At 35.2% G+C, this 25,431-nt stretch overlaps 1 protein-coding gene across 2 annotated transcripts in view; it reads right to left on the bottom strand.

The window, feature by feature from the left end:
- Positions 1-25,431, bottom strand: part of SHPRH (SNF2 histone linker PHD RING helicase) — a 74,887-nt gene that overhangs the window by 18,718 nt on the left and 30,738 nt on the right. For both annotated transcript variants that reach the window (XM_019744488.3, XM_019744489.3), the window contains exons 15-25: positions 19,378-19,466; positions 16,914-17,006; positions 14,770-14,877; positions 13,676-13,818; positions 11,201-11,374; positions 10,836-10,898; positions 9,602-9,827; positions 7,525-7,668; positions 6,215-6,316; positions 5,551-5,622; positions 2,582-2,770 (exon numbers count right to left, since the gene is read on the bottom strand). In XM_019744488.3, coding sequence (XP_019600047.3) covers positions 2,582-2,770; positions 5,551-5,622; positions 6,215-6,316; positions 7,525-7,668; positions 9,602-9,827; positions 10,836-10,898; positions 11,201-11,374; positions 13,676-13,818; positions 14,770-14,877; positions 16,914-17,006; positions 19,378-19,466 — 1,403 coding nt within the window. The remainder of the gene's footprint in view (positions 1-2,581; positions 2,771-5,550; positions 5,623-6,214; positions 6,317-7,524; positions 7,669-9,601; positions 9,828-10,835; positions 10,899-11,200; positions 11,375-13,675; positions 13,819-14,769; positions 14,878-16,913; positions 17,007-19,377; positions 19,467-25,431) is intronic.

The raw sequence follows: 25,431 nt of genomic DNA, 5'->3' as shown, positions 1-25,431 counted from the left end.
GTAAACATGCTCAAGAATTTTTTATCTTGAACAAAATACCACCAAAAGAAAAAACACCAACTCAACACAAAGTCTTTCTGTACTTCGTTATCTCCTGCTTACAACTCTCCCTTTTCTACTTCACAACTACGTTTATGAAAGAGTTGGGCATTTTCTCTCTCTGCTTAGTCACTTCCTATTCACTCCTCATTCCCTCCCAATGAGCTTTCTGCCTCTAGGTTTCCGTTGGAAGAGCTCCTTGTGAAGTCATCAATGACCTTCATTAGCCAATCAGTCCATGCCGTAGCTGAACGGCCTTTAGCCTCACTGAATACGGCTGATAACTGCCTCCTCACCGAAGCAGCTTCCCCGCGGCCTCCGCTCACAGCACGCTGTCCCGGACTGCCTCCGGGGCCAGTTGCTTCTTCTAGGTCTCCTTTTTCAGCTCTTCGCCCTTTGTTCCACCTTTAAAGAGCTACAGAGTTCTGCAGGATATGATCTGAAGCGAACATCTGCTTCTTTCCTCAGGTAATCTCGTTTACTCTCATGGCTTCAAAGATCACATATACCAATGACTCTGATTTCACATCTCCAGCTCCACATAGTAACACTTTGCTAGATAGTTCCACTTGGATGTCTTAGGCACTTCAAATGTAGCATGTCTAAATGTCCCCCTCTTCCACATATTTTATATCAGTAACTGTACCATTATCCACCTGATGTTTCACAACAGAAACCGGAGGGGTCACCTATGAAATCTCCTTCATCACCCCTCCAACACTCTCTTGCTAATCTAACTTTACTCTAAATATCTCTTGCATATATCCACTTCTTTCCATTGCCACTGCCAACAACCTAATCAAAGCCACCATCACTACTGCTGTAGCCTCCTAAACTGGTCTTATTTTTTTCTACTGTTTCTTTTGTATTCCTGCTAATCTAATTTCCATACTGCAGCAAGAAGGGTCTTTTAAAAGTCCAAATCTGATCACAATACTTCTCTGCTTATAACATGTAATGGCTGTTTATATGAAAAGAAAGTTCTCAAATATTCAGATGGCCCTTTAACATCTGGCCCCTCCTGGGTTTCCAGACTCATTTCATCCCACTCTCTACACTACAGTCATTCAGTTCTGTTTGAGTTCCTTCTTGTGGCAGACCTTTCCACATACTGTTTTTCTGTCTGGCAGCCTCCTCCCTAAAAGATAACTCTACCCTTTACCCAGGTCGGCTAATCCATTCATCCTTTAGACACCTGCTTAACTGTCACTCTCTCAGAGAAGCAGGTTTGATGTTCTTTTGCAGAGCTTCCCACAATTGTACTACTGTATAATTATACTGACTGTCTAATATCTGTGCTTCCTGCCTCAACCCCAACTCCTCCCCCACTGCCACACTATAAAATCCATGGGGGCAGCAATCAGATCTGTTTTATTCATGAGTTGCTGGCATCTGTGAGGCCCAGCACACTCCTGGGCACACAGTATGTGACTAATGAGCACGTACAGAAAGAATGGATGGATGAAAGTTCATTCCAACTTTGGGATTCTGTTTATGTCAACACACTAGAGCAAAGCGACTGATACTTTCCAGTTGTACTGAAATAACAGGAGGGATAAATAGCACTTAGATATGCTTCAATTCAACTGTTGTTTTCTCGGGAGGGGGGCATCCTAACAACTGCCTGACATCTGAACAACATGTAGTTAATTCTACCCACAAAACACCATCCTTAAACATAAGTGAAAAGAGAGCATCAAGGATTCTGAAGGAGAAAGAATTAATGAAAAAGATTTGACCACGTCTTGCTTAAGAGCCACTGCACCATTCTCTCGACTACTCCTTCTGGCGCCTACTCCCTATCACATTCATAAATACTGACTTGTCCTTTGTCTAAGTTTGGTTAGGTTAAAAAAAAAAAAGAAAAAGAAAAAAGCATGTTTAAGGAAAATAAAGAAAAAAAAGTCTAGTAAAGACTTTTCATTAAATAAATGTCCCTTAGGCAGACAGTCCAATTATAGATCCTGGTTGGATTTCAAATTATAGTCAATTTCTTAAAATTCTGAATGAAGCATGGGAAAAAAAAATATATAGGAAGATAAAGCCAAGTTTCGGCTGTATACTGAACTATCAATCCACAGCATTTAGAAGCAACTACCTCCTTGTGACAGACGTCACTAACTTCAATACCCAACCTATGTTCTCCTTCAATGTGGCTGGGCATGTCCTTTTCTCCTGATATCAAAGGCTAAATGAAAGAACGAGGGAAAAGTTTTCTTTAAATAAATCTCTAGTTTAACCAGAACTCTGTAGTAGACAAAAACAATATAGAAAATAATAGGGAACTGGAATTCTCCTATGTTACCTTTCTGCCACAGTGGCATGACTCCTGCTAACGATGATGGCAAAAGTGTTCTTGTGTTCCTCCCATAAGGAGAGGGAGGAAGGTAAAGCTGAGCCCTTCAAGCAGTGTATCCACAGGCAGACGGCAGTGGTTTCCACCTGTTTACTGTGCCAGCCCGGTTCTGATTTTGATGATTTCACTGCCAAATACTGATTCCTACTGTATAGCGCTGACTGCTTCTACGGGTTCTTAACCTACCTTCACAGGGATGTCCTCCTCCTGGCTGGTTTTCTCTGAGGTGAAGACATACGAGATTTCTTTGTGAGATGTGGTCTGGCGGCAAATGGCACACTTAATGGAGCTTCTGTGAGACCCCACACTGTACTGCTCGATAATAATTGAAATGCATTCATTACAGAAACAGTGGCCACAGGTCAAGACTGCCCACTAAAAAGGAAAACACACAGAACACACCTCAGGGAGATGCTAGCAGAGATTCCTTCCAAATATACATGCATAAAAGGAGAAGAGAGTCATAATTTCACTTCCTAAATATTTCATAGTATTAATATTCTTAAAGTCATAAAAAAGGTAAGTTGTACTTTAAAATTAACTCTTTTTAAAGTCTAACCAGAGTAAGCTTTCGGTTTTTAGTTCTGCTCACCCCAACAGTGGCACCCAGTTGGTCATCGTTATTTTATGGGAAGTTAGTGTTATCATTTCAGTATTTAGGAAAAATGCAAACTACTCCTTCAGCATTCTAATGGCAGATATAATACAGGGACTAAGAGCAACATTAATTTGGAGAAAATATCATACTCGATATACTCCATACAACTTATTAAACAGATTTACATTTTCACATGTTAAAGCATTTATTATACAGAGAATGAGATGGACTAGTATCTCAGATTTATTTTAAAAGTAGTTCTGGGTATATTTAAAAAACTCCCAAATAAACAAATATATTTTTGAAAACCCCATGACTTATTTTAAGAAAAGTACAATAATCTTCTCTGGAGCATCTTATGGGGTCTTCTCCCCTTTTGGCAACGGGGGCACATAGAGGAACATTAGATTTAATCCAGGTGTCAGTTCTAAAAGCTATAGAATCTTATGCTAAGTATTTAACCTTTTCACCTGGCAACAAATAACAACAATAAAAACCGAGTGATGCTGAGTGGCAAGGCTCCGAAGCCCTCAGCTGTGTTTTTCTAGGATCTGGATGTGTATGGACTAGTATGGAAAGGTATGTGATGGGCCTTCCCAAGGTATTGTGTAGGATAAACTAAAAACCCCTTGGAAAAGAACTCACACTAAGAGGAAAGAAAATGCAGCATATGAGCTTCCCTTTAGAACAGGGGTGTCCAAACTTTTTTCAATGCTTTTTACCAAGGGCCATATGCGGTAAAATACACAAACAGCCAAGCCACTCACTGGAGGTACGTATTGCCTCACCTGGTTTATTTAAGTAAACTAAATATATTTTTGGAATTTGCTGCGGGCCAATTAAGAATGGATTGCGGACCGCAGTTGGCCCGCGGGCCACAGTTTTGACACCCTGCTTTAGAACAATGACTGGGAAGGTGGGGGCGCTATCTGGGTTTACTGGCAGGTGCTGTTCATGCTGCTATCAGGACTGTGCCAGAGTCCTCAGGAGCTGAGGCTGCAGGAAAATGGAAGAACTGTTTCGCTAGCATTTTTGTAGGCACAGAGAGGCCCTATCCTGTACCCTGTGCATGTCCAGTGCCACAGGGCACTTCCTCCACTTGAGAGGATTGGTGCTGCTCGTGAGAGCTCAGAACAGACAAGCTAAAGAGCAAGACAGGTCCACCTGCAATGGAGGAGAAATCAGAGGCCTTTGGCACCACAGCATCAGGACAAACGGGAAGCTGACTGAAAAGGCCTGAACAGAAGAGAAATGGCCACGCCTGCAGGACAACAGCCAGTGTATGAATTATCGCCAACACAGTCTGTAAATGAGGACTGGAGTGGAACTAGGAGGGTAAAGGGGAAGGATCTAGAGTTCCTGAAGATCTGGGATATAAACAGTTACAAAAGTAGTATTTGGTACTCTTACTGCAATCAATATGTTCTCCTAAGTGTAGGCGAGTCAGATTATATAGTTACATGAAATAATGTACATGAAAGAACTTTAAAATCAGCTATGTTAGGACAAAATTAAATACCATTTCTGAGACAATCCAGCAGCATGAATCTCATCCAAACTAAAAGCAACTACTTACATCATGATCCTTTCCAGTTTTATGATAACTTCTATCACATTTTTATTACTGACTTTATCAGAAATCATCAGTATCTGTACATTACTATTCTTCTGCTGTTTCCAATGTAATATCTATCCCTTTAAGATTTATTATTAATAAAGTTTCCTTTAAAATCACACCTTCTCCATAAATTATAGAAACTAAAAGATTATTTCTGATTATTGCTGGTCAGAACGTAGAACTCATATATATTTAACTTTCTACTCTCAGTTCCACTGGGGGGAAAAACAAAACAAACCCGAGAATACTTTTACTCATTTAATAGTAATACGCTTGTCTTTCAAATTTTGAAAAACAATGAATATTCTGATATCATATCTACTGACTTATCATACAAAGTAGGAATTTATAGTTTCATAAATCACAGTTGGTAGGATAAAAGTAATCTCTTTGAAAAGAACTAATATGGTGCCATCAAGTTTTCGGACATTGTATACCAATATTCATAAAGAAATATACTTAATTGCTATAATGGTCTAAATTCACCTAGGATTGCTGTTATTTGTACTTTAAAGCCTGGTATTAGACATTAATAATGTTAAGTACAAACTGTGTTATTATACCTTTGTAATACTTAAGGAAGTGTAGGTGTCTATATTATATTTCTATGCAATTACCAAATAACCATGTCAAACCAACAAAGTCAAATTACTCAGACCCAATCTTGTGACTGGAAACAATATTCAAAACTACACATCTTTAATGAACACAATGGGGTTATCCTAGAAATATGGTTTTACCTATCATTTAAGGAAAAAACACTAGTCAAATATAATGTGGCACTGAGCATATCACTAACCTTTGGAGATAATATTTGCCTTGCATACAAAGCTGTTGACAGAGACTGGGGGCAGGGGATTGGGAGAGAGGATGTATGTAGAAGCCTTTGAAAACTGTAAAGAGTTTTGTAAATGCATGTGATTGTTACTGTAATTTCACCTGTTTTCCCAGCTGCCGAGCACAGATTGGACAAGGTTCTGGATTAATACCTCCTGACGTTTTGTCTTGAGACTATTCAAAAAAGAAGAATTGAAAAATATTATTAGTTGCATTTTAAAACCTGATACATGTTTTACAACTCATTTATAGAAGTAAATGCTGGCAACCACAATTTAAATAACCCGATAATTGAGATGACCTAATAATTTATATATTACCAAACACTATCATTCCTGGGATTCCCAAACACATCTTACAGTTTCAAATAAGAAATTTAAAAAATCTACATATGCATTAATAAATGCATATATATATATATAATATATATTATATAATGCAATCTTTGCCTAGAGGTATGTTGTAATACATCCACTATTCAAGCTTTTGAACTGCAGTCTGTTTACACTGCTCTACATTTTACAGTGTACACTTTTATATAATAATATCTGTGCAACATATTTTCTATAGATTTCACCTTTTTGTGATCTGTGTATCTACTGTAGACATAGGTAGTATTCTGACACATATAATTAACACAAACAAATAAAAGGTTGATTAAAATAATCTGCACCATTAATTATGGGACAGATTAAATGGAGTAAGTCACTCAAGTGGTTTAGTGATAACATGGCATGGGAAAAAACAGTATCTTTTAAAACAATACCTTCTCCAAGTTAGTTAGGTAAAGAAGCTGCCCAAGTTTTTTCTGAAGCTGTGATGTAGCAACAGCTTTATCATTTAGTAGCTTTATCCGATTCTGTTCTACCTAAAAAACAAAACAACTTCTTTATTCCCTCTCAGAACGATGGTAAAATTATATTAAACATGCATAATTAATACTTCCTCAATAATGTGTCCTCTTTTAAGAAAATTCATTTACATGTGAAAACTCAAATCTGCAAAATGGATACTAGATAATATATTTCAAAAGAGAATATATACATTTTTTGCTTTATAGGAGACAAAATTCAATGTAGAATTCTTTTAAATAGGAAGCTTCCCTATACACTTCATGTCGGATAAAAATCAGCCCAAATTCTACTTGTGCATCATTTTTAAGTAATACATCACGGGATAAAGAAAAATGAAATGATATGCTTCTCTGGCCAGTGACTTTAAGAAATCCAAAGGTTTCTGGCCTCCCTCAGTAGAATACAGTAGACAGAAAAGGAGTATAAAAATGAGTTTGTTTTCACGGGGAAAATTTACTGAGAATTCTATTTTAAAAATTAAGTGAAATAGAATATAGTATATGAATAGGATATAATGAATATTTCTAAGTTTTTCAAAGTTACAGTCTCCAAGCTTTATAGAAAGAAAAAGATTTAAAAGATTAAACACACATAAGGAATAAAAATAAATTACAAGGAAAATAGTATTTTTCAATATGGAAGAGAAAAGGTTGATGAAGTCACTTTTTAATTCTGAGATACAAAGGGATTTATTAGTAGTTGTCAATATCATCATTAGCAAAGGCAAACACTGCAAAAGAAGTTTTTGGTTGTTTTTAGCGAAGATTTTTCTAGTTCTGAAAAAGGTGAGGTAATAGGACACATATTTAGATATTGACCAACAATATCTAGGTTTTGGTAAGTAGAAGGTGCTCTGCAATCTGGAGAGAAACAAACAAATGCTCCAAAATAGTGAATTTTAATCAAGTATTAGATATGAAATTGCTCATCTTTGACTATTTCTTTTTTAAGGAGGGCGCAGCTCACAGTGACCCATGCGGGGATCGAACCAGCAACCTTGGTGTTATTAGCACCACGCTCTAACCAACTGAGCTAACCGGTCACCCCGTCTTTGACTACTTTTGATGAACAAAATAAAAAAATTTCATATGGGTCAAACTGAAAGAGGTGAGATCAGATGCACACTGACTGAAGAGACCACTCCCTGGACTCTCTTTTATGGAGCTTGGATTTTCTGTGATACCTATGCTGTGCTCTTTTCTGTGATTTCCTGGCAAATTACCTCATGTGGTTCAATGATGTAAAGAACAGGAGGACTGGGCTTTGGCTCCTTAGGATGACGGACTCTTAGTCGTTCTGTAGCCATTGCAAGTTCATCAATAGCAGATACACGATTCCTCAGAGCCATCCAATATTCATGAAGCAACTGGAGGAACAGAGAAGACAAAGACAGTGACAAAGCACTAATTAAAACTGATTAAAACAGAGGTGCTCTAGTCAAAGTCTTCAGTGACGTCTTATGACACATACATTTTTTTCATTAAGTGTCTAAGGTACAAGTGATTCTTGGGCCATTTTTAGGATGAGGAAGTACCACTGACAATCTCCATAGGACACTGCAGAGTACTGCCTGCTTATAGATTCTCAGGAACAGAATACCTAAAGATTTCTTGGTAGGACCGAAGATTTTTAATGATTAATACTAGGCTGGTGAAATTTGATTTATTTTTTAAAGAAATATTTCTTACTACATTTCACATATTCAAAATAATATGTATATGTGAAAACCAGACTCCTAAAACACATAATTGAGTCTCCATCATCCAATTTAAGGAAAAGGCCAGTACCAATTCCTTAGAAAGCCTCTGTGTTCCTTCTCAACTGTATCACCCCTTTCCTCACATAGTCTTCCTTCAACCCCCAACAAAGAGGTACCCACTATTCTGAATTGGACTTAGGATTTGATTCTGGCCTTTTCATTGAAATTATACGAATAATCTGGTTATATGTGTTTCTGAAATGTTTGGAAATGGCATCAGTATAAAATGTTTGATATGCTTTCTTCACTATCATACTTTGAGGCAGACCCTGACTGATGTGCGGAGCAGTAGCTCATTCGTTTGCTTTGCTGTCAACGTTTAGTCTACAGCGTTATGTGAGAAAAATACACCAAGTTCTGGGAGAACTACTTGATAAGCGCTGTTCTGACCCACAGCTTGTAGCCAAACTGAGCCCCGAGGAAGAATCTAGAGCTAAGGGGACACTACACAGTGCTGACTTCTTCCACAGCTGGCTATAGCTCACTGTGTTTCTGTGCTTGCACATGTCCAATAGCATTGTGAACAGAAAAACATCATTATGAACCAATGATTTCAAAACTATAAAAGTATCATTCCCCAATTTATCAAACATATGAATTAATAGTCTAGTCAGCGTATCTTCTCTTTCTGGATAGAAATTTTTATCCTGCTTTAAAAGGCAAGAACTTTAGCTTTTAAAAAACATAGTAAATAGAATTATAACTTATAAATAAAACATTTCTTTCATTTCCTCACCCATCTCACCTGCAAAGTAGGAAAATGGACTAACAAATCCAAATACAAAGAATAATTCAAAATTAATGAATTCTGAAATCTCCTCTAAAGGACAGAGTTATGATGAAATTATTAAAATATTAATATGAGGGGTCACTTTTCCAGACTAATATGTTGAGAAATACTTACTATGTTCTCCAGTGTTCAAGGTTGCTGATGGTTGCTGAGAGCAAAAGTATAACAAAATGAAAAATGAAAAAAAAAGACCCTCCTCTAATTTCACATAATAGCAGTGTAAGATCAGTCTAAGAACAGAATGACCATTTTCACAACTAAATAAAAAGCTTAATAAAAATGTCACTGTAATAATGATTTTCTTTTAGTAATTGAATAAATAGAAGTTCCTTATTTGTTCAGCATTATTGTATTGACCGTGTTTCCCCCAAAATAAGACCTAGCCAGACCATCAGCTCTCATACATCTTTTGAAGCAAAAATTAATACAAGACCCGGTCTTATTTTACTATACTACTATAAGACAGGCTCTTTATAATATAATATAATGTAATATAATATAATAGCGGGTCTTATATTAATTTTTGCTCCAAAAGATGCATGAGAGCTGATGGTCCGGCTAGGTCTTATTTTGGGGGAAACATGGTATTAGTCATCATTATAATCATTACATTTTACGGAAAGAGAAATTATGACACAGCCAGTTTCTAAGTAGATTTTTTAAAAATGAAGAGAGAAAAAGGAAAGTAGCAATTAAAATGAATGTAAAGGAGAAGTTTTGATATTGGAAGGAAGTTTTAAAATACTGTACCTTATATTCCTTCTTCCAAGCTTCAAAGAGATCCATTGAAGTGCTTCCTTCATCAATGAATTCAACATCAAATCTATGTGATTTTGCAAATGATAGTAGAGCTTTCATAGATCGCTCTGTCTCACTTATTGCCCACAGACCCCGGTTGGTGGTAGGTATTCGATCATCCACCAGTCCTTCTTCATCTTCTATCATCTCCTCAAATATTGCAGTCTGGCCTTTGACTCTGAAGATTATGACAACAAAATAACAGTAACTACTGTGGGCGAGTAAAAAGTGCTGTAAAAGTCGTATTAGCACAGCCAACAGGGAACAAGGTCAGCAATGACAATTTCACCAACTTTCAATGTCATGTCTACATTCAACATCATGCCTGCAAGTCTTTGGAAAAACCACAGCACTTCTGAAAATGCTTGAGGCATCATAATTTGACCAGTGTTTCTTGAGAGTCATCTGGCATAATAAATGGCTATAAATTCCAGGCTAAAATCTTACTCTGAGAATTAAGAGTACAAAAGACCGACTACCATCACAATAAACAATGCAAAAACAACAACAAAACCCCCAGAAAACCACAAGATGATCTAAAAGTACACTGTCAAGCTCTTTTTGGGGGGTTGGGGGTGTGGTGGGGGAAGGGCAATCAGGACTTAGTCTTTCCTCAATCTCCATTTTGGTAAAATAGAAATAACTTTGCTAATGCCATAGCTATATGCACTCACTAAGTAGCTTAATTCCTGATACAGGATGAAGACTCAAAATTTGTTTTGGAGAAAGTATGTTAACAAATAATGAGAGCTAACATTTTATAGGACACTTAAACCATGCATCAAACACTACGCTAAGCAATTCAGTATATTCTTATTAAATATTAAGAAAACTCCATGAGGTAACTGTTACTATCTTCATTTCATGAATGAGGATACTGAGGCTTAGAAGAGTAATTTGCTCAGAAGTGCATGGGGATTTGAGTTCAAACCTGTTGGACTCGAGAGTCCATTACTCTCCTGAACTGTCTCAATTAGACTTTACTTACTACCTGACATGAACATTTGGGGAGTAAATTTCTGTATCACTAAAACTGAGCATGTTAAATGATCAAATGCCAAATTTTCTAAATTAATAAGAAAAAATATAAAGAAAGTGACTGTGAGGAAAATATACTCCTATAATTTAAAACACCAAATCTTATAAATGTTTCATTTTCCTGATGGGAAATGATCAGAGAACTTACGTGTGAGAAAATAGCTTCGATTCATACTCTGTGAACAATTCATCAGCCTTACAAAAGACACAGCTGGAAAAGAAGAAATTATCAGAGACACAAACATAACCAGCAATCAGGTAATTTCTAAGAAAGGGTATTTTATACTTCATTTTTTTAATAAATATGCCATTTTAGAAAAAAAAATTATATGGTTTTAAGTATGTAGCTGTTCAGAGTTTCGTTTTCAAAGTTAGATTAATAATACAGTTCTATTTCTCTCTTCATTCAAATGAAAAAACTTTTATTATATGAACCATTGTTTCTTCTCTCAGAAGAAATGTTGCTTAACGGAAAGATGCCCTTTTTATCATAAGATTTCTCCTATTACATACCAGTTGAGAGGAAGTCTGGTTGGTCGAAGGTGGCAGATTGTCGCAGACTCGATAACCTCACGAGATGGAGGACCCTCCAGGTTTTTTACAGCCTCTCTTACTAGCTTCTGGAATTTATTTAGCTCTTCCATGTGTGTTGTAAGTAAGAACTGAAGACCTCTGCAGTCATGGAACCTGATTCCCATCACCAGCACCACACACAACACAAAGAAACGCATAGGTCAATTTCTTCAAATTCAGAAAATGATCGTTAAAGAAACGGTGCAACAGTTCACCTAGTCACATTTGAGTTTACCTTAGGAATGTATTCAATTGGTATCTATTACTAGACAAGGAGTAATAACATTGGATTGTCTACTGTAAAAAATGCGATAGTTCCTGCAGTCAGGAACTGAAAAAACAGTGCTCAAAATCTCTGTCCCTGTCTCAGATGTCTTTGAAGGATCAGGACTGTCACATTCTTTCTTTTTAATGCTGACTGACTACAGATGTCAATCCTCAAATTCTACTTCTATGTGGCGAGATGACTGACTGCAGGATGAAAAATAAAGACAGAAAATTGGGAAGAAAATGAGCCAAGAGTTATATTTCTTGTTACCTATACATATATTTTATTAAGCATTTATTATGTACCAGACACTTTGCCAAACACTTTTCTGGTAAAATCTCAATAGATACTACTGTGTCCATGTTATGAATAAAGCTTAACATATTAACTTAAGTTACTAAGTTATTATGTGGAAGAGTTAGGAGTTAAATCCAAACCCAATACTCTTAACTATTCTGATAAATTGTGAATGAAATAGGCTAAGAAAAAAAAATGTATGGATGTGCACATAAGGGTTCATGAAAGGAAAAATAAAGTATAGAATAAGAAGAAAATGGAAAATATAAACATGATTTGTTTGCTTTTTAAGTTACATGTATATCCTTCCCCTTTCTAAAATATCATATGCCCTTCTCTTCAAATTGTTCAAAAGAGCCAACTCTCTTTCCTGAAGGTTTCCCCAACGTTTCATAACACGAATCTATGGTGCTTTCTGTCCATGGAGTGTATGTATGTATGTATATGTGTGTATATACACACACACATATATATTTATATATACACACACACACAACGCTAACTTACCTGTAGGTAACTTACGTATTTTAAAATGTGTTTTATTACTTTCTATTTATGTCTGATATTGTTTAAAAGAATGTTTGTATAATGAATGGTACATTTTACATTTCCTATTGGTCCGTTTACAGCCTTGGGGTCTCAAAACATTTAATAGGGAATATGTTCTAATATGGGGATTCGCAGCTTTTAAGTAGTTTCTATGTGGTTTAAGAAAAACAAGTTCAAAGTATTTAAAATATTTTTGTATCAGCTGATTCCAAGATGCTGGCAGACCACATTAGGATATAGTAGTTTTTAAACTGGATGAAAAGAAAATGTATGGACTTAAATACAACTTATTCTGGAACAGCGATTCTTGAGCTTATCAGGGAAAAAGGAAGTGCAATCACTAGTGCAAAATACTACATATTTCAGAAACAAGAAGCCCATCAGGTTCTACATGGTGAAAAAGATAGTAACTGTAATAAAGTACATCCAAGTCAATAATGACAGATGGAAAATGTAACATATCTCTTTAGGATTTTAGTAGACATTTGGAAAAGCTTTTGGAAGAGTAAATGAAAACATTTAAAAACATTTCAAAGATATCTTTATGATAAAATTTTCACTGAAAACTAACATTAATCCCAATGCTGATCATATACTGGGATGCAATCTGAGAAGAAATAAAAGATTCTGTCTCCCTACCTAGAATCAACAGTTCTGCCACGACACCTAAATTCCCACAATAAATAACATTCCTTTGGGTTATGCAATGAGGGTACTTTTGAATAAAAGCAAATTTGTTCTTTGCGAAAAATCAGTCACCATTTATATTGGATTATTGGAGCAATAATCTAATTTACCTACGAAGACCCTGAAGAATGGTGAGTATTGATGAGAAGAAAGATGGGGAATAGAGAGCTGGTTAACTACAATATAAAACTTGGGCCATCGTGGTACTATGATGCTTAGAACTCAGAGAATGAATTATATAAGGAGTATAAAATGCCTTACCCCAAGGACAAAATTCTATAAAACACTCTATTTTAAAACTTTGCTTAAAGTTGTTGGCTTTAAGCCACTTTGATCAACAAAGATATAAAGAAAATACCTTAAACAGTTTTAAAAAAATTTTTTTTAAGGCACTAAAGAGAGACTATTTTAAAATAGCTAATATATAGATTAAAAAGCTTCTCATTTAGACTTATACCTCATATTTTGATTCGAAATGTACTCTTAACAATATATAAAATCCAGATGTTCATAACCACAGCATGTTCTAATATTTAATTGCACCTCTTAATACCAAACAATCTGAATATCTGAGGTGACTACTCAAGTTATTCTACTTTGTACTATTTTCTTACTTTTCTGACATAGAAAGTTTGCAAGTTTGTTGCTTGTAGTTGCTGGTTATTTCATTTCGCACTCGTTGAACAAGCTCCTCGTCAATAGCAAATTCTATTGCTCTGTGGATCACATTTAGCCACCAAGGAGAATTAGAATAAATCTGTAATAAAGACAATAGCTGATCAATTCATTTTTTTAGCACTCAGTATGTTTCTAGCACTTGGAAGGGTGCTGTGAAAAATTCAAAGGAAGCAAGAAATGCTACTCAAGGGAATTATAATAGAGGGGAGACAAGTATATACTGGGTAAGGTGAGTACAACTCTTGCATATATAATTAAAGGACACCTGTTTCCTGACTTCACTAGATGAATGAAAATTTATTGTATACACTTGTATAACAAAGTTGTGCTAAACAAATACTTGACCAAAACGAAAATTTGGTCCTCACTCCATATATTTGAAAAGGTAACAGGTTTCTTCTCAGCGTAAAGACATTATGCTAATACTCAACTAATTAAGCTGGATTCTACTCAATGAATAATCTATGATAACCAACAGAATTACATGCCTGTATATTAATTAATGAATCAGGAAGAATAAAATGCGGAGCAACTTGTTAAAATAAAAAGCACGAGTGTGCATTTTGTGTAGTTCCTCTTTCAGATTTTGCTACTGATTTCATGAGAGAAATTTTAGAAATGACAAAACGCACGCTTTCCGTAAGCAAAATACTTGTGGTTTTAATGTTCCGACATCTTAAAAGAAAAGATTTTTGGTAACACACACATCTAAGATCAAAAGGAAGTTATGGAAGTCTTTACTTTCTTCAAAGACAACTTGTTATATACCCGAGGTAACAGGAACCCACAATAGCTTAAAAGAAATGGAAGAGAATAACCTCAAGATAGGTGAGTTAGCTATACATCTGCTCATTCACTCAATAAACACTGCTAACAGCAAATAAACTTTTTGTTGTTGGACAGGCACCGTACTAGGGGCTTAGCATTCCAAGAGGAATAAGAAAGTTCAAGTTTCTCCCCACACCACAACAAAAGCCAAAATGCTATGTGGAGACAAAGAGAAGTAAGAAAAGTCATTTTGGGGACACACCTTTCTTTGGAGCTCACGTATGGTCTGCTGCACAGGAAGCAGAGCTTGGTGGGCTTCGGCAACTTCTGTGTTACACTTACTCATATAATGCTCTCGCAGCTGTTTGGCCTGTGTGAAAACGGGAAGCCATGTAAACCTTCACTCCAGGTCTAGAAAATAACTGATATGATGTTTTAAGAATGACATAGTTATTTTATATATTTAAAGCTACTTAACTTAAGCATAAAACTCTGTAAGTATATTGTAGAGAATATAATAAAAGTCATGCCACAAATTCCTAAGGTACATATTGAAGAGAACATATTTAACCTATCTACCTGTAAGTCATAAAATTTAAGAAATCTCAAGGGTTTGTTCCCCAAATTTCTAACTTTTTAATTTAGAAAGAAAGAAAGAAAGAAAGAGAGAGAGAGAGGGAGGGAGGGAGGGAGGGAGGGAGGGAGGGAGGGAGGGAGGGAGGGAGGAAGAAAGAAAGGAGAAGAACAGTAACATTTCAAATTATGAGGCAAAGCAAGGATACCTTTTAGAATTTATCCGATTTAGTCATTACAATTTCTTGGAATTACTCTACTCCAGCTTAGAAATAATATTATACTTGAGGATATACAGTAACACAGGTGTTATGGACTGAATTATGTTCCCTCCAAATACATATGGTGGACCCCTAACCCCTACTGTGATTATATATGGAGACAGGGCCTTTAAAGAGGTGATGAAATGAGTAAATGTAGTTAAATGAGATCATAAGGGTGAAGCCCTAAGCCAATGTGACCGGTCTCCTTAAAAGAAAAAAGAGAGGCAACAGAGATGCAAGCATCCAGAGCAAAGGCTATGTGAAGACACGGAGAGAAGGCAGCCATGTACAAGCCAAGGAGAGGCCTCAGGAGAAACCAACCCTGCTGATACCTGGATCTTAGACCGCCAGACTCCAAAACTGTGAGAAATAAATGCCTGTTGCTAAAGCCTTTTAGTTTGTGGTACTTTGTTATGGCAGCCCTAGCAGATTAACACAACAAGGATTTCAAAATTCTTCCCCTTTCAACTTTCCAAGATAAGAAGGGTCACAAAATTTGCAAGCAACAGAAATACTGAAAAATTTTATTCTTATAAACCAGATGAAATTACCAATACTAGACCACGTTTAACTTATAAAAATGGCAATTTCATGAGGTTTGACTAAACAGATACATCTGTTAGGTTAAGAAATTGCTTCCCTGGGCTTCGGTCACTTCATTTACAAAAAGTGGGGGCTGAAGCATAATACATGATTTCTTGGATCAATTACATAGTCATTAAATCTATCAACTAATAGACTGTACAGTCTTCCAGAGTTTCCTATCACTAAAGTCTGAAACTAAGAGTGAATGGTTATATGCAAAGATTAGATGCTTGCACTGGAAACAAAATTTCACTGGAAAATTTCCAGCACTCAGACTGCCATCTCACATCAAGAAAGTACTGTACATACTTACACAATCTCATTTTTTACCTTTCTCGTTTAAGTAAAGGCTCTACTTAGGGGTTCAATACATTTCAAACATATACACCACTCTTTAGATTTAAGCTTTGCTATCTCTGTTTGATCTTTAAAAAGGTAAAAACCCGTAGGTGAATTAGCATAATAAGCTTATCAACAATTTATAGCGAAATAATTTATAATATCACTCTTTCCAACAAGAGGCAATCCTCACTGCCGAGAGAACTTCTTTGAGAGGACATAAAAAATACCACTGAAAATCTGAGTTTGCTTACAGCCATAATCAATACACAGAAAGGAGGAGAAAGTGCAAAACTTTTTATTTTTACTAAACTATATCTTTTGCAGATATGTCATGTCATCAACAAGGTCTCCTTTGGTTATTTGCTGTTTAGTTACATCCTGTGCTGTTGAATACCACCAACTATATCTACAACAAGCCATTACCATATAGCTACGAGCAGGTCAGCAGAGAAGCAACATAAATAGGAGTACTGCCATTCCCTGCCACCCAAAATCACTGCAGCAAAGTTTGGAATGTCATAGCAGAAGGAAAACATGATTACCTTTATTTAAATGTTGTATACCTTATAAACTATGAATTAGATTGAGCATGAAGTCTGAGAAAAGTATTCTTTAACAGACAGAATGAAAAAAGAGCAATTACCTCTTCCTTAAGCCTGCCATCTCGCAAGGTAGGAGGTATCCCTGGGTGTTTGGCTGCCAACAGTTCCATCAAGTTATGGGTAGCATGAAGTCTCTACAAACACACAAAAGGCAGTAACTACGACAGCCAATGCAGGAGACTCTAAAGAGAGAACTCACTATCAATAGCAGCATAGAGAGCGCTGGCACCACACTTCAGAGCAGAGCACTCCACGTTCCCTCTAAAATTTGAGTACCAACTTTCTCAGAGAAAACCAAAATCAGTTTTATAGTAAAGGCCTTAATTCATAATGGCCTATGTTTTCTTCAATTAAAAATATAGGCTTATGAAGGGTAACTATACATTTAGCAGGATATGTAATATAGGTATATTTCTTGTAGTATACATGCATTTGTCTACATGTAGAACAATGAATATGCCAGTAAGTCTAGTAAGGTAAAAAGATAGACTGCATAGACTTGATTCCTTGTCTCTTGGGAAATGAGTCTGGAAGAGCCCAGCAATTATTTATGATAAAACAGGGCTCTGACCTGGATCTGGTGAACTTCGAGCTGAAAAGGGGAGGAGCTGGAGGTGAAGATGGTGTACGAAGGAGAAAACCCTATCTTGTATCTCTGTATACAATATAAGTCAGGTTTCTTACTACAATATTGCGTCTGCAACTGGTTAGAGACTCCCCCTGGAGTCAAGCACTATGAGAAGAATACAGTGAAAGTAACTTCTATCTGTTAACTTGGGAAGATGGATTAGGGCTACAGGATAATCAGGAAAGAGTCCTTCAAGTAAGATCTAATTTGGTGGCAGTGATTTGAAACTACAAAGGTTTACTGTTTGGCTACAGTTTAAGGGCCATGGTACAGATTTTAGTAGAGAAAATCTCTGATGAGTTACTCAACTGTCTGAGGTCTTTTCAACATGGCTTCCTAGATAATACAATCAGTACTACTTTCAGATTTAGTAGGAACAACTAATGTGTAAATAACACTGAGAAACAAAGCAGTAGAAACTCGCTGCTCTTATCTATGTGAGCTCATGGCAGAGGATCTTTGTGCTTTCCGCACAACGTGGGCGAAGAGACTGGGGGGAATACTTGTCTCTCTCCACCACCTTACACATTTTATCCCCAGGGAACAGCGTGGCTAATCTGACTGTACAGAAGAAGACGTTCAGAGGGCCAAGCTTTCCCAGTACATGGGTTTGAGAACCAGGCTGACTGCTTACTCTCGAACTCAGGCATAGTGGACTTAACAGTCTTCTTGCCCACTCTTTTATTTTTGTGTCTATTATTCAGGAGCATGTTATTTTTCATTTCCTCCTTCTCCGAGGAGGCAAACACACTGGCTTAAGGTCCAAGGCCTGCCTTCTACAATCCTTATCGAAGCAGAATAAAAGTAGACTTGTATTTAATTTTCTCTCCTCTCCTCCTCTCCCTTAAACACACTTCCCCCAAGCAAACTGAATGGTAAAGAAGCCTCACCAAGGACTCAAGCCTAAACTTACTAAGATTAATAAAAGTGGTCCTTATTTATCATTTAGCTAGAGAGCCTTGTCTATGTAATCCACTGGGCAGAACCAAGAATGGCAAGAAATTTAATAATTAAACAGTGTAATTCAAATATCCAAACCTCCCTAAAAGGCCTCCAAAAATTAAATTAGAAGATCATTGGATAGGTTTTATTATTACTTAGTTGCACTGCTGAGTTTAACATGTTTTCTTTTCTTTTTGGTGAAAACCATGTGAATAAATACATTGATGTTCATATGCAAAAGGGATAAAATTGTTCTCATTCTTTGAAGAAAAAATACTTCAAGCTGTTTTTCTAATGTAGGTTAGATTTATCTAGTGAGTCTTGTGCCAAAACTGGCCTGAGCATATGGAACAGTAGTGATTCTCAAATTTTCGTGTATAGTCGGCCCTCCGTATCTACAGCTTTCACATCTGCACATTTAACCAACCATGAATCAAAAATATTGGGAAAAAAATATCCCAGACAATTCCAGAAAGCAAAACTTGAAGTTGCCACACACTGAGCACTATGCTGAATCCACACAAAGTGATGTGTAGGCATATCCTGCTGTAGCCTATATGCAAATATAGGTTATACGCAAAATTATGCCACTTTATATATGGACTTGAGCATCTGCAGATGTTTGTATTCTGGGAAGAGACGGGGTTCCTGGAATCAATCCCCCCAGGACACTGAAGGAAGACTTTATATGCATATCACCCAGGGTGCTTATTATTAGGTTGGTGCAAAAGTAATTGAGGTTTTTGCAATTATTTTCAACTTTTTAAACCGCAATTACTTTTACACCAACCTAATAATAGGACAGAATGCCAAGTTTCATTCCCAGAGATTAAGACTCCATCCATTTGTTACCCTTTATATTCTTAAATATTCAGAAATAGTTTTTAAAAAAAACAAATGAAATATAGATCTTAAACTGTTTAGTTTTTACTTACTTGGAGTGAATCGGTTTTGAGTTTTCCTTTGTGTTCCTCAGATGAACGCAGCACTTCTCTATACAGTTCTGCTGCCAATGCATATTCACCTAAAGAATTAAAATGTACTTAAAGCATAAGAAAGTTACATATTTAGCTCCCAATGTGATCTAGTTATCTATGTTTACAAATGTCTGTAAAAATACAACTTAACAATTATAATTCACTATTATTTTGAGAAAAGGAATTTGACTTGGTATTAATGATTGCCCTAGTGAAAAAGTTGATAGCTCCTTTTTTGTTAATTCTATAGAATGGAATACCAATCAAATATATTTATAATGTTTTAAAATTATGCTGAAAAACAAATTCTGGATTAACTAATTTAGACAAATGGTTTTTCTCTTATTGAAGTAAGAGTGCGTCAATTAGTAGTCATCACGATGCTTGAAATTAAGGACAAATTTGGGATAATTACAGGTATTTATACACAAGTATTCTTAACATTATGACCAACCTATACATAATTCGTAGAAAAACAATATACTCTTCTTGATAGGTACTGTTCTTCTTGGTGGCCAAAATGGATTGTAATTAAAAACTACATTCAACTTAGGGACTCTTCTTTCCATTTCTGGTCACAACAATTACAATTAATCTGAGATTTATGCTGGTTGGTTTTTGTTATTCTTACTTAGCAGTTCATTCAAATAAATTAATTCAAAAAGTACCAATTAAAAGTGCAGGTTGACAAACTATGGCCCATGGGTCATATCTGACCGTCTGCATTTTCGTAGGGTCCATGAGCTAAGGATGGCTTTTATATATTTTTTAATATTTTTAAATAGTTGAAAAAAATTCAATTCAAAAACATAATATTTTGAATTTTGTGAAAATTTTATGAAATTAAATTCAGGGTCCATGAATCAAGTTTTATTGGAACTCAGCCATACTGATTTGTCTGTGGCTGTTTTTGCACTGTAACAGCTGAGTTGAGTAGTTGCAACAGATCTTTCGGGTTGCAAAGCATACAATATTTATTATCTGGTTCTTTCAGAAAATGTTTAATGACACCTCAAGGAAAGGAGAAATGTGACTTTGTTTTTTTTTTGTTTTTTTGAGGGGAAAAAAAAAAGGTATAGAGATGTTCTAGTTTCATTCCAGTTTCAATTTATTAGAAAAAAAAGCTTTTATTTCCTGATCATCACATACACTTGCTTTTTTTTTAAAAAAAACTTCAATCTAGTTTTATTAATATCGTGGATTTAGGACTTTAATCAGAGCCATAATGAGTTTCCTTTCCATATATATATATGCAAGTCACCCAGGGTGCTTATTAATAGGACAGAATCCCAAGCTTCCTCTCCATATAAAGCTGATTATATATAATCAGCTTTAACAAAAAAGAGAAAACCACTAAAAATTATATATAAATATATATATATATATTTTATATAATATATAAAGGTATTTTTACTGTAAAACATACATAACATAAAATTTACCATTTCAGCCATTCCACCTATTTTTAAGTATCTAGTTCAGTGACATTAAATACATTTATACTGCTGTGCAAAACACTTGCTTTATACCATTGCTTTATAACTAGTACTACCAGTTACCTAACAGAAAGCTTTCTAAAGCACACGTTTTCGTAGTATTTTAGAGCCAGCCAATTTCTATTCACTTTGATAAAAAAAGACTATTTCCTCAATAATAAAGTCACATTATAATGTAGGAGTAACACTCAATTACCCTCACACCATGAGCTCCCTTTTATTAATTTTAAAGATTCTTGTGAAGCTTTTCAAAAGACATGTGGATTGTATTAATATTTACATTACCACTTATAGAGAATAATTCATTTAATAATTCTCTCTTTATAATTACTATACCTTTTAAAGGCGGTATAATGACTAAACTTTAAGCAGTTGAATTTGATATTTAAGTGTCTATTCACCGTAATATTTTTTTTATGCTTATTAAAACAAGACATGCTTTCTGGAGAAGACACAAAACTGCATATTAGGTAAGTTACACAAGTTTAAAACAAATGTGGAAATACTCATTTTTTGCCACTTGATGGCACTAACATACCTAAGTAAACAAATTGTACTGGATTTGATATTGCCAACCTATTTTCTCCAAAAAATACGTACAGAAAATGCTTTGTACAAAATTGGAATAATACCATCTTTTTAATACCATAATCAGTTAGGACTTAGAATATGCATTATATTTATGTATATTTGCATATAAGTAAATCCTTGTAGAGTTTGAAATTAATTTTAGATCCCTTTTAGAAGTTAGATCTACATTGTTTGATCTTTGCATTGGAAGAAATTAAATTATTTAAGTGAAATATGTAATGTTATTTTTCAAAACGCATGTATATTGTTTAACATACCACTGTGAAGTTAAGCAATGGAAACTAAAAGCAACAAATCCATCACAATTAAGTTGATTACAATTAAATAAAGAATGGACTTTCTAATAGGACTTTCTCTTAATAATTAGCAATAGTTTCCATCCACAGAAAGACCAAGAAATACAGCGGGAATGCAGTGGAAACATCTGAAAAGAGCAGGGATACACCTCCTGTCATGCCATAGCACGGTATTTCGCCACATAGGAGCCAACTACATGATGACCCTGCTGGAGTGCTACAGGGTTTGGAAACAATCACATGAAACACCTTTTTTTCCCAATCCCCTTATCATGTATAATTTCACAGCAAGGAAAAGGAGACAATAAATCTGAAAAGGAGATGAGAAATTAGGCCAAGTGAAGAAATTAAGTGTCTAAGCTTCTGAGTCCTAACACAAAGAACAAAATCAGAAATGCAGTTTTAGAATCAAGAGGGGAAATCTGAATTTTTTTTATTATTGTGACAATCTACAACTAACATATCACTTCATTTTAGAAATATGATAGTGAGTTTCAACCTACATAGACACCATAATACTGACGCTTACAAATGTGTATTTGATAAAGAAGCAGACATAGTATAATGAAAACATTAAATATTTGATTTGAAATGTAAATATCCAGAGCAAATTCTCTGTTATTTATTAGCTACAAACTTGAGAAAGCAATTAAGCGTTTCAAATTCGAGTTTTCTCATATTATATAAAATGGGGATGATAATACCTCATTGGGTAATTACCCTCATTGGGTAATTATGAGGATAAAATGGAATATTTACATGAAAGTGTTATGCATCATATAAAATGCTTGTGTGATCATCGCTCAGATAAGATGCTGGATTTAAGGAACCTGAAATATTTTAAACAGTATATTTATTATTCATGTACTTTAAAGACCAAGCCCACATATTGCTTATCAGATAGTCAAGTATTCTGTAGATTTTAATCACAATTAAATGAATGGAAACTCCATTAATTTGGGACTGTGAGAAACTGGTATTAAATATGACACATGATTTCCCAATTTTTGCCTAGTTATTTCCAAGTTGAAATAAAGGAGAATTGAAATAATATATTATTTTCTATTAAAAAGTTGCCTCACTTAGTTGTTCACTATGGACTGTAAAGCATAGACCATTTTAGATTTTAGACTGATGCTTGGAATACTAGTGTCAGGCATACTTAGCAATTGAGATGGTGATGATGATGACGGTGATGATTAAGAATTATTAGAGAAAATCCAAACTTGCAAACATTGCCAGCTAAATTGAAGATTTCCTAAGGAATGCCTTAGAGGGAAGATTTGCTCACAAAGGTGCATGTGCTGTATTTGAACTGTTTTATCATGAATATGTAATAATATACCCTTTTCTCCTATTATTAGTTACTAATAAAATTTGCATTGTGAGCAGGTTGAAAAGTGGTGAGAATTTGCAGTCACTTCAATATTATCACAATCAATAACGTCATTCTTCATATTAAGAGCAATACTTCAAAGCACATGGTATTGTCTATATTCCATTGAATATAGGATATATAAGGAAAGTGAGACTCAAAAACTTTGAATGATATACTCAAGTTCACAGGACTACAACTACAGCAAATAAGAAGCCTCATCTTTTTCAGTTCTTGTCCAGAGCTACTTCTGTTCAGCTTGTCTCACTCTACCCAGGTATCCGGGACGATAAGAGACACTCTAGTTCTGGTTCTATTATGCTGAAGAGCTAATAAATTAACACGTTGCGTACGGATCACGAGAATCTTCACGAGGGATTTAAACCCCGTTGTACGCAACGTGTTAAGACAGGCCACTACATTCAAAGAGGCTTAGAACATTTCCTTGTATTCTACAATTGTTTCCGGGCATCTGATTTCTTTAAGGTTTGATTAGGTACATGAGAACGGTACATTCTCTCCGTGATTGTGTACCCAAGTAGAATAATGGAACCTTAGTTGGAGGAAGTGGGATTTACCATGAAATGCTTTTCCAGATCTTACATTATAATGAGGAGCTAACTCCAAAGATTTTGTGAGGAATACAGAAATAAAGCACTTGTATCAAAGTGCTTAAAACTGTACATTATTTCACCATTATGAAATCGTTATATGAATTCAAGGGCTATATCCAAACTTAGTTTTAAAGAGACAAAAATCAAATTTTCTAAACCAAAGCTATTAGAGAAGGTTTTAAAAGCAGTTTTTAAAAAGGTACCTTTACATCAGTAATTTCCTCACTATTACCAGACAGCTTCTAAGAGTCACTATGGTATAAAAGCTACAAAACTATACCATCTCTTATTATATTACAAATGGAATAACAGATTGAAGTAGCTGTTGAAAAGAGCACTCAGTGATTCATTCAAGTTGCAAAAAAGTAACATTTGAGTCAGCCAGAAAAGTTACCATGAAGGAAATCTAGAATAAATTTCTGCAAAGAATAAACGATTCTAACACAAAGACAGAGGCACTGAGTTAATTCCAAGATTACTATAAAAGTAAATTGAGGACATAAAAATGAAGCTAATGAATAAATGAAGTAATAGAAAGCTGGTTGTACAATTTTATCTTCTCATCATCAGTGTTTGAGAATTCCAGCTGCTTCTACATCTTCGCCAATATTTGATCAGTTTGAGTCATTCCAATAAGGGCACAGAGGTATTCTGGTGGTTTGAATTTGCATATATGTAATGACTAATGATGTTGAATTTCTATCTTTTCAGGTGCCTTTTGCCATGTCTATATACAGTGGTACCTTGGTTTTCGAATGTAATCCGTTCTGGAAGACCGTTCAAATTCTGAAACGTTCAAAAACAGCCGACAGCTAGGCCTCAGGATCTTGCACTCAGTGGAAGCCGCAAGACATGTTCGATTTCCAAGGTGTGTTCGAAAACCTAAGCATTCACTTCAGGGTTTATGGCATTTGTACACCGAAATGTTCGTCAACGTTCAAAAACTGAGGTACTACTGTATTCACTGACGTCTCTGTTCAAATATTTTGCCTATTTTAATTGGGCTATTTTCTTATTATTGGTTTTAAATAGTTCTTTTTACATTCTGGATACAAGTCCTTTCTCAGATTTGTGATTTGCAAGTATTTTCTCCATTCAATGCCTTATTCTTTTTATTTTCTTAAGAGTGCTGTTTGAAGAGTAGAAGTTATTAATTTTGAAGTCAAATCTATCAGTTTTTTTTTTCATTTATGGATTGTGCTTTTGATGCTGTAGCCAAGAAATCTTTGCCTAATCTTAATTCACAAATATTTTATCCCTTGTTTTCTTCTAAAAGTTTCACTTGCTTTTTATTTTTTAGTTTCTTAAGGTATCAGCTGAAGTCATTGACTTAAAACATTTTTTTTTTTCTAATATGGGTGTTTAGTCATATAAACTTCCCTTTAATTACTGATTTGCTACATTCCACATATCTTGATAAATTGTGTTTGCATTTTAATTCTCTTCAAAATACTTCCCAGTTCCCCTTTTAATTTTTTAATGAAAGTTTATTGAGGTGACAATTGTTAGTAAAGTTACATAGAGCTCAGGTGTACAAGAGGGTAAACGGGGTCAAATATATGATGATGGTAGAACTGACTAGTGGTAAGCACATAATGTGAGACGGAGACGATGTTTTACAGAATTAATTTATTCTTTAA

Source organism: Rhinolophus sinicus, chromosome 2, assembly GCF_057876585.1.
Source record: "Rhinolophus sinicus isolate RSI-liver-muscle chromosome 2, RSI-T2T, whole genome shotgun sequence".
NCBI lineage: Eukaryota > Metazoa > Chordata > Mammalia > Chiroptera > Rhinolophidae > Rhinolophus > Rhinolophus sinicus.
Note: the sequence above shows the minus strand (reverse complement) of the source record. Positions and strands in the feature narration are given on the sequence as shown.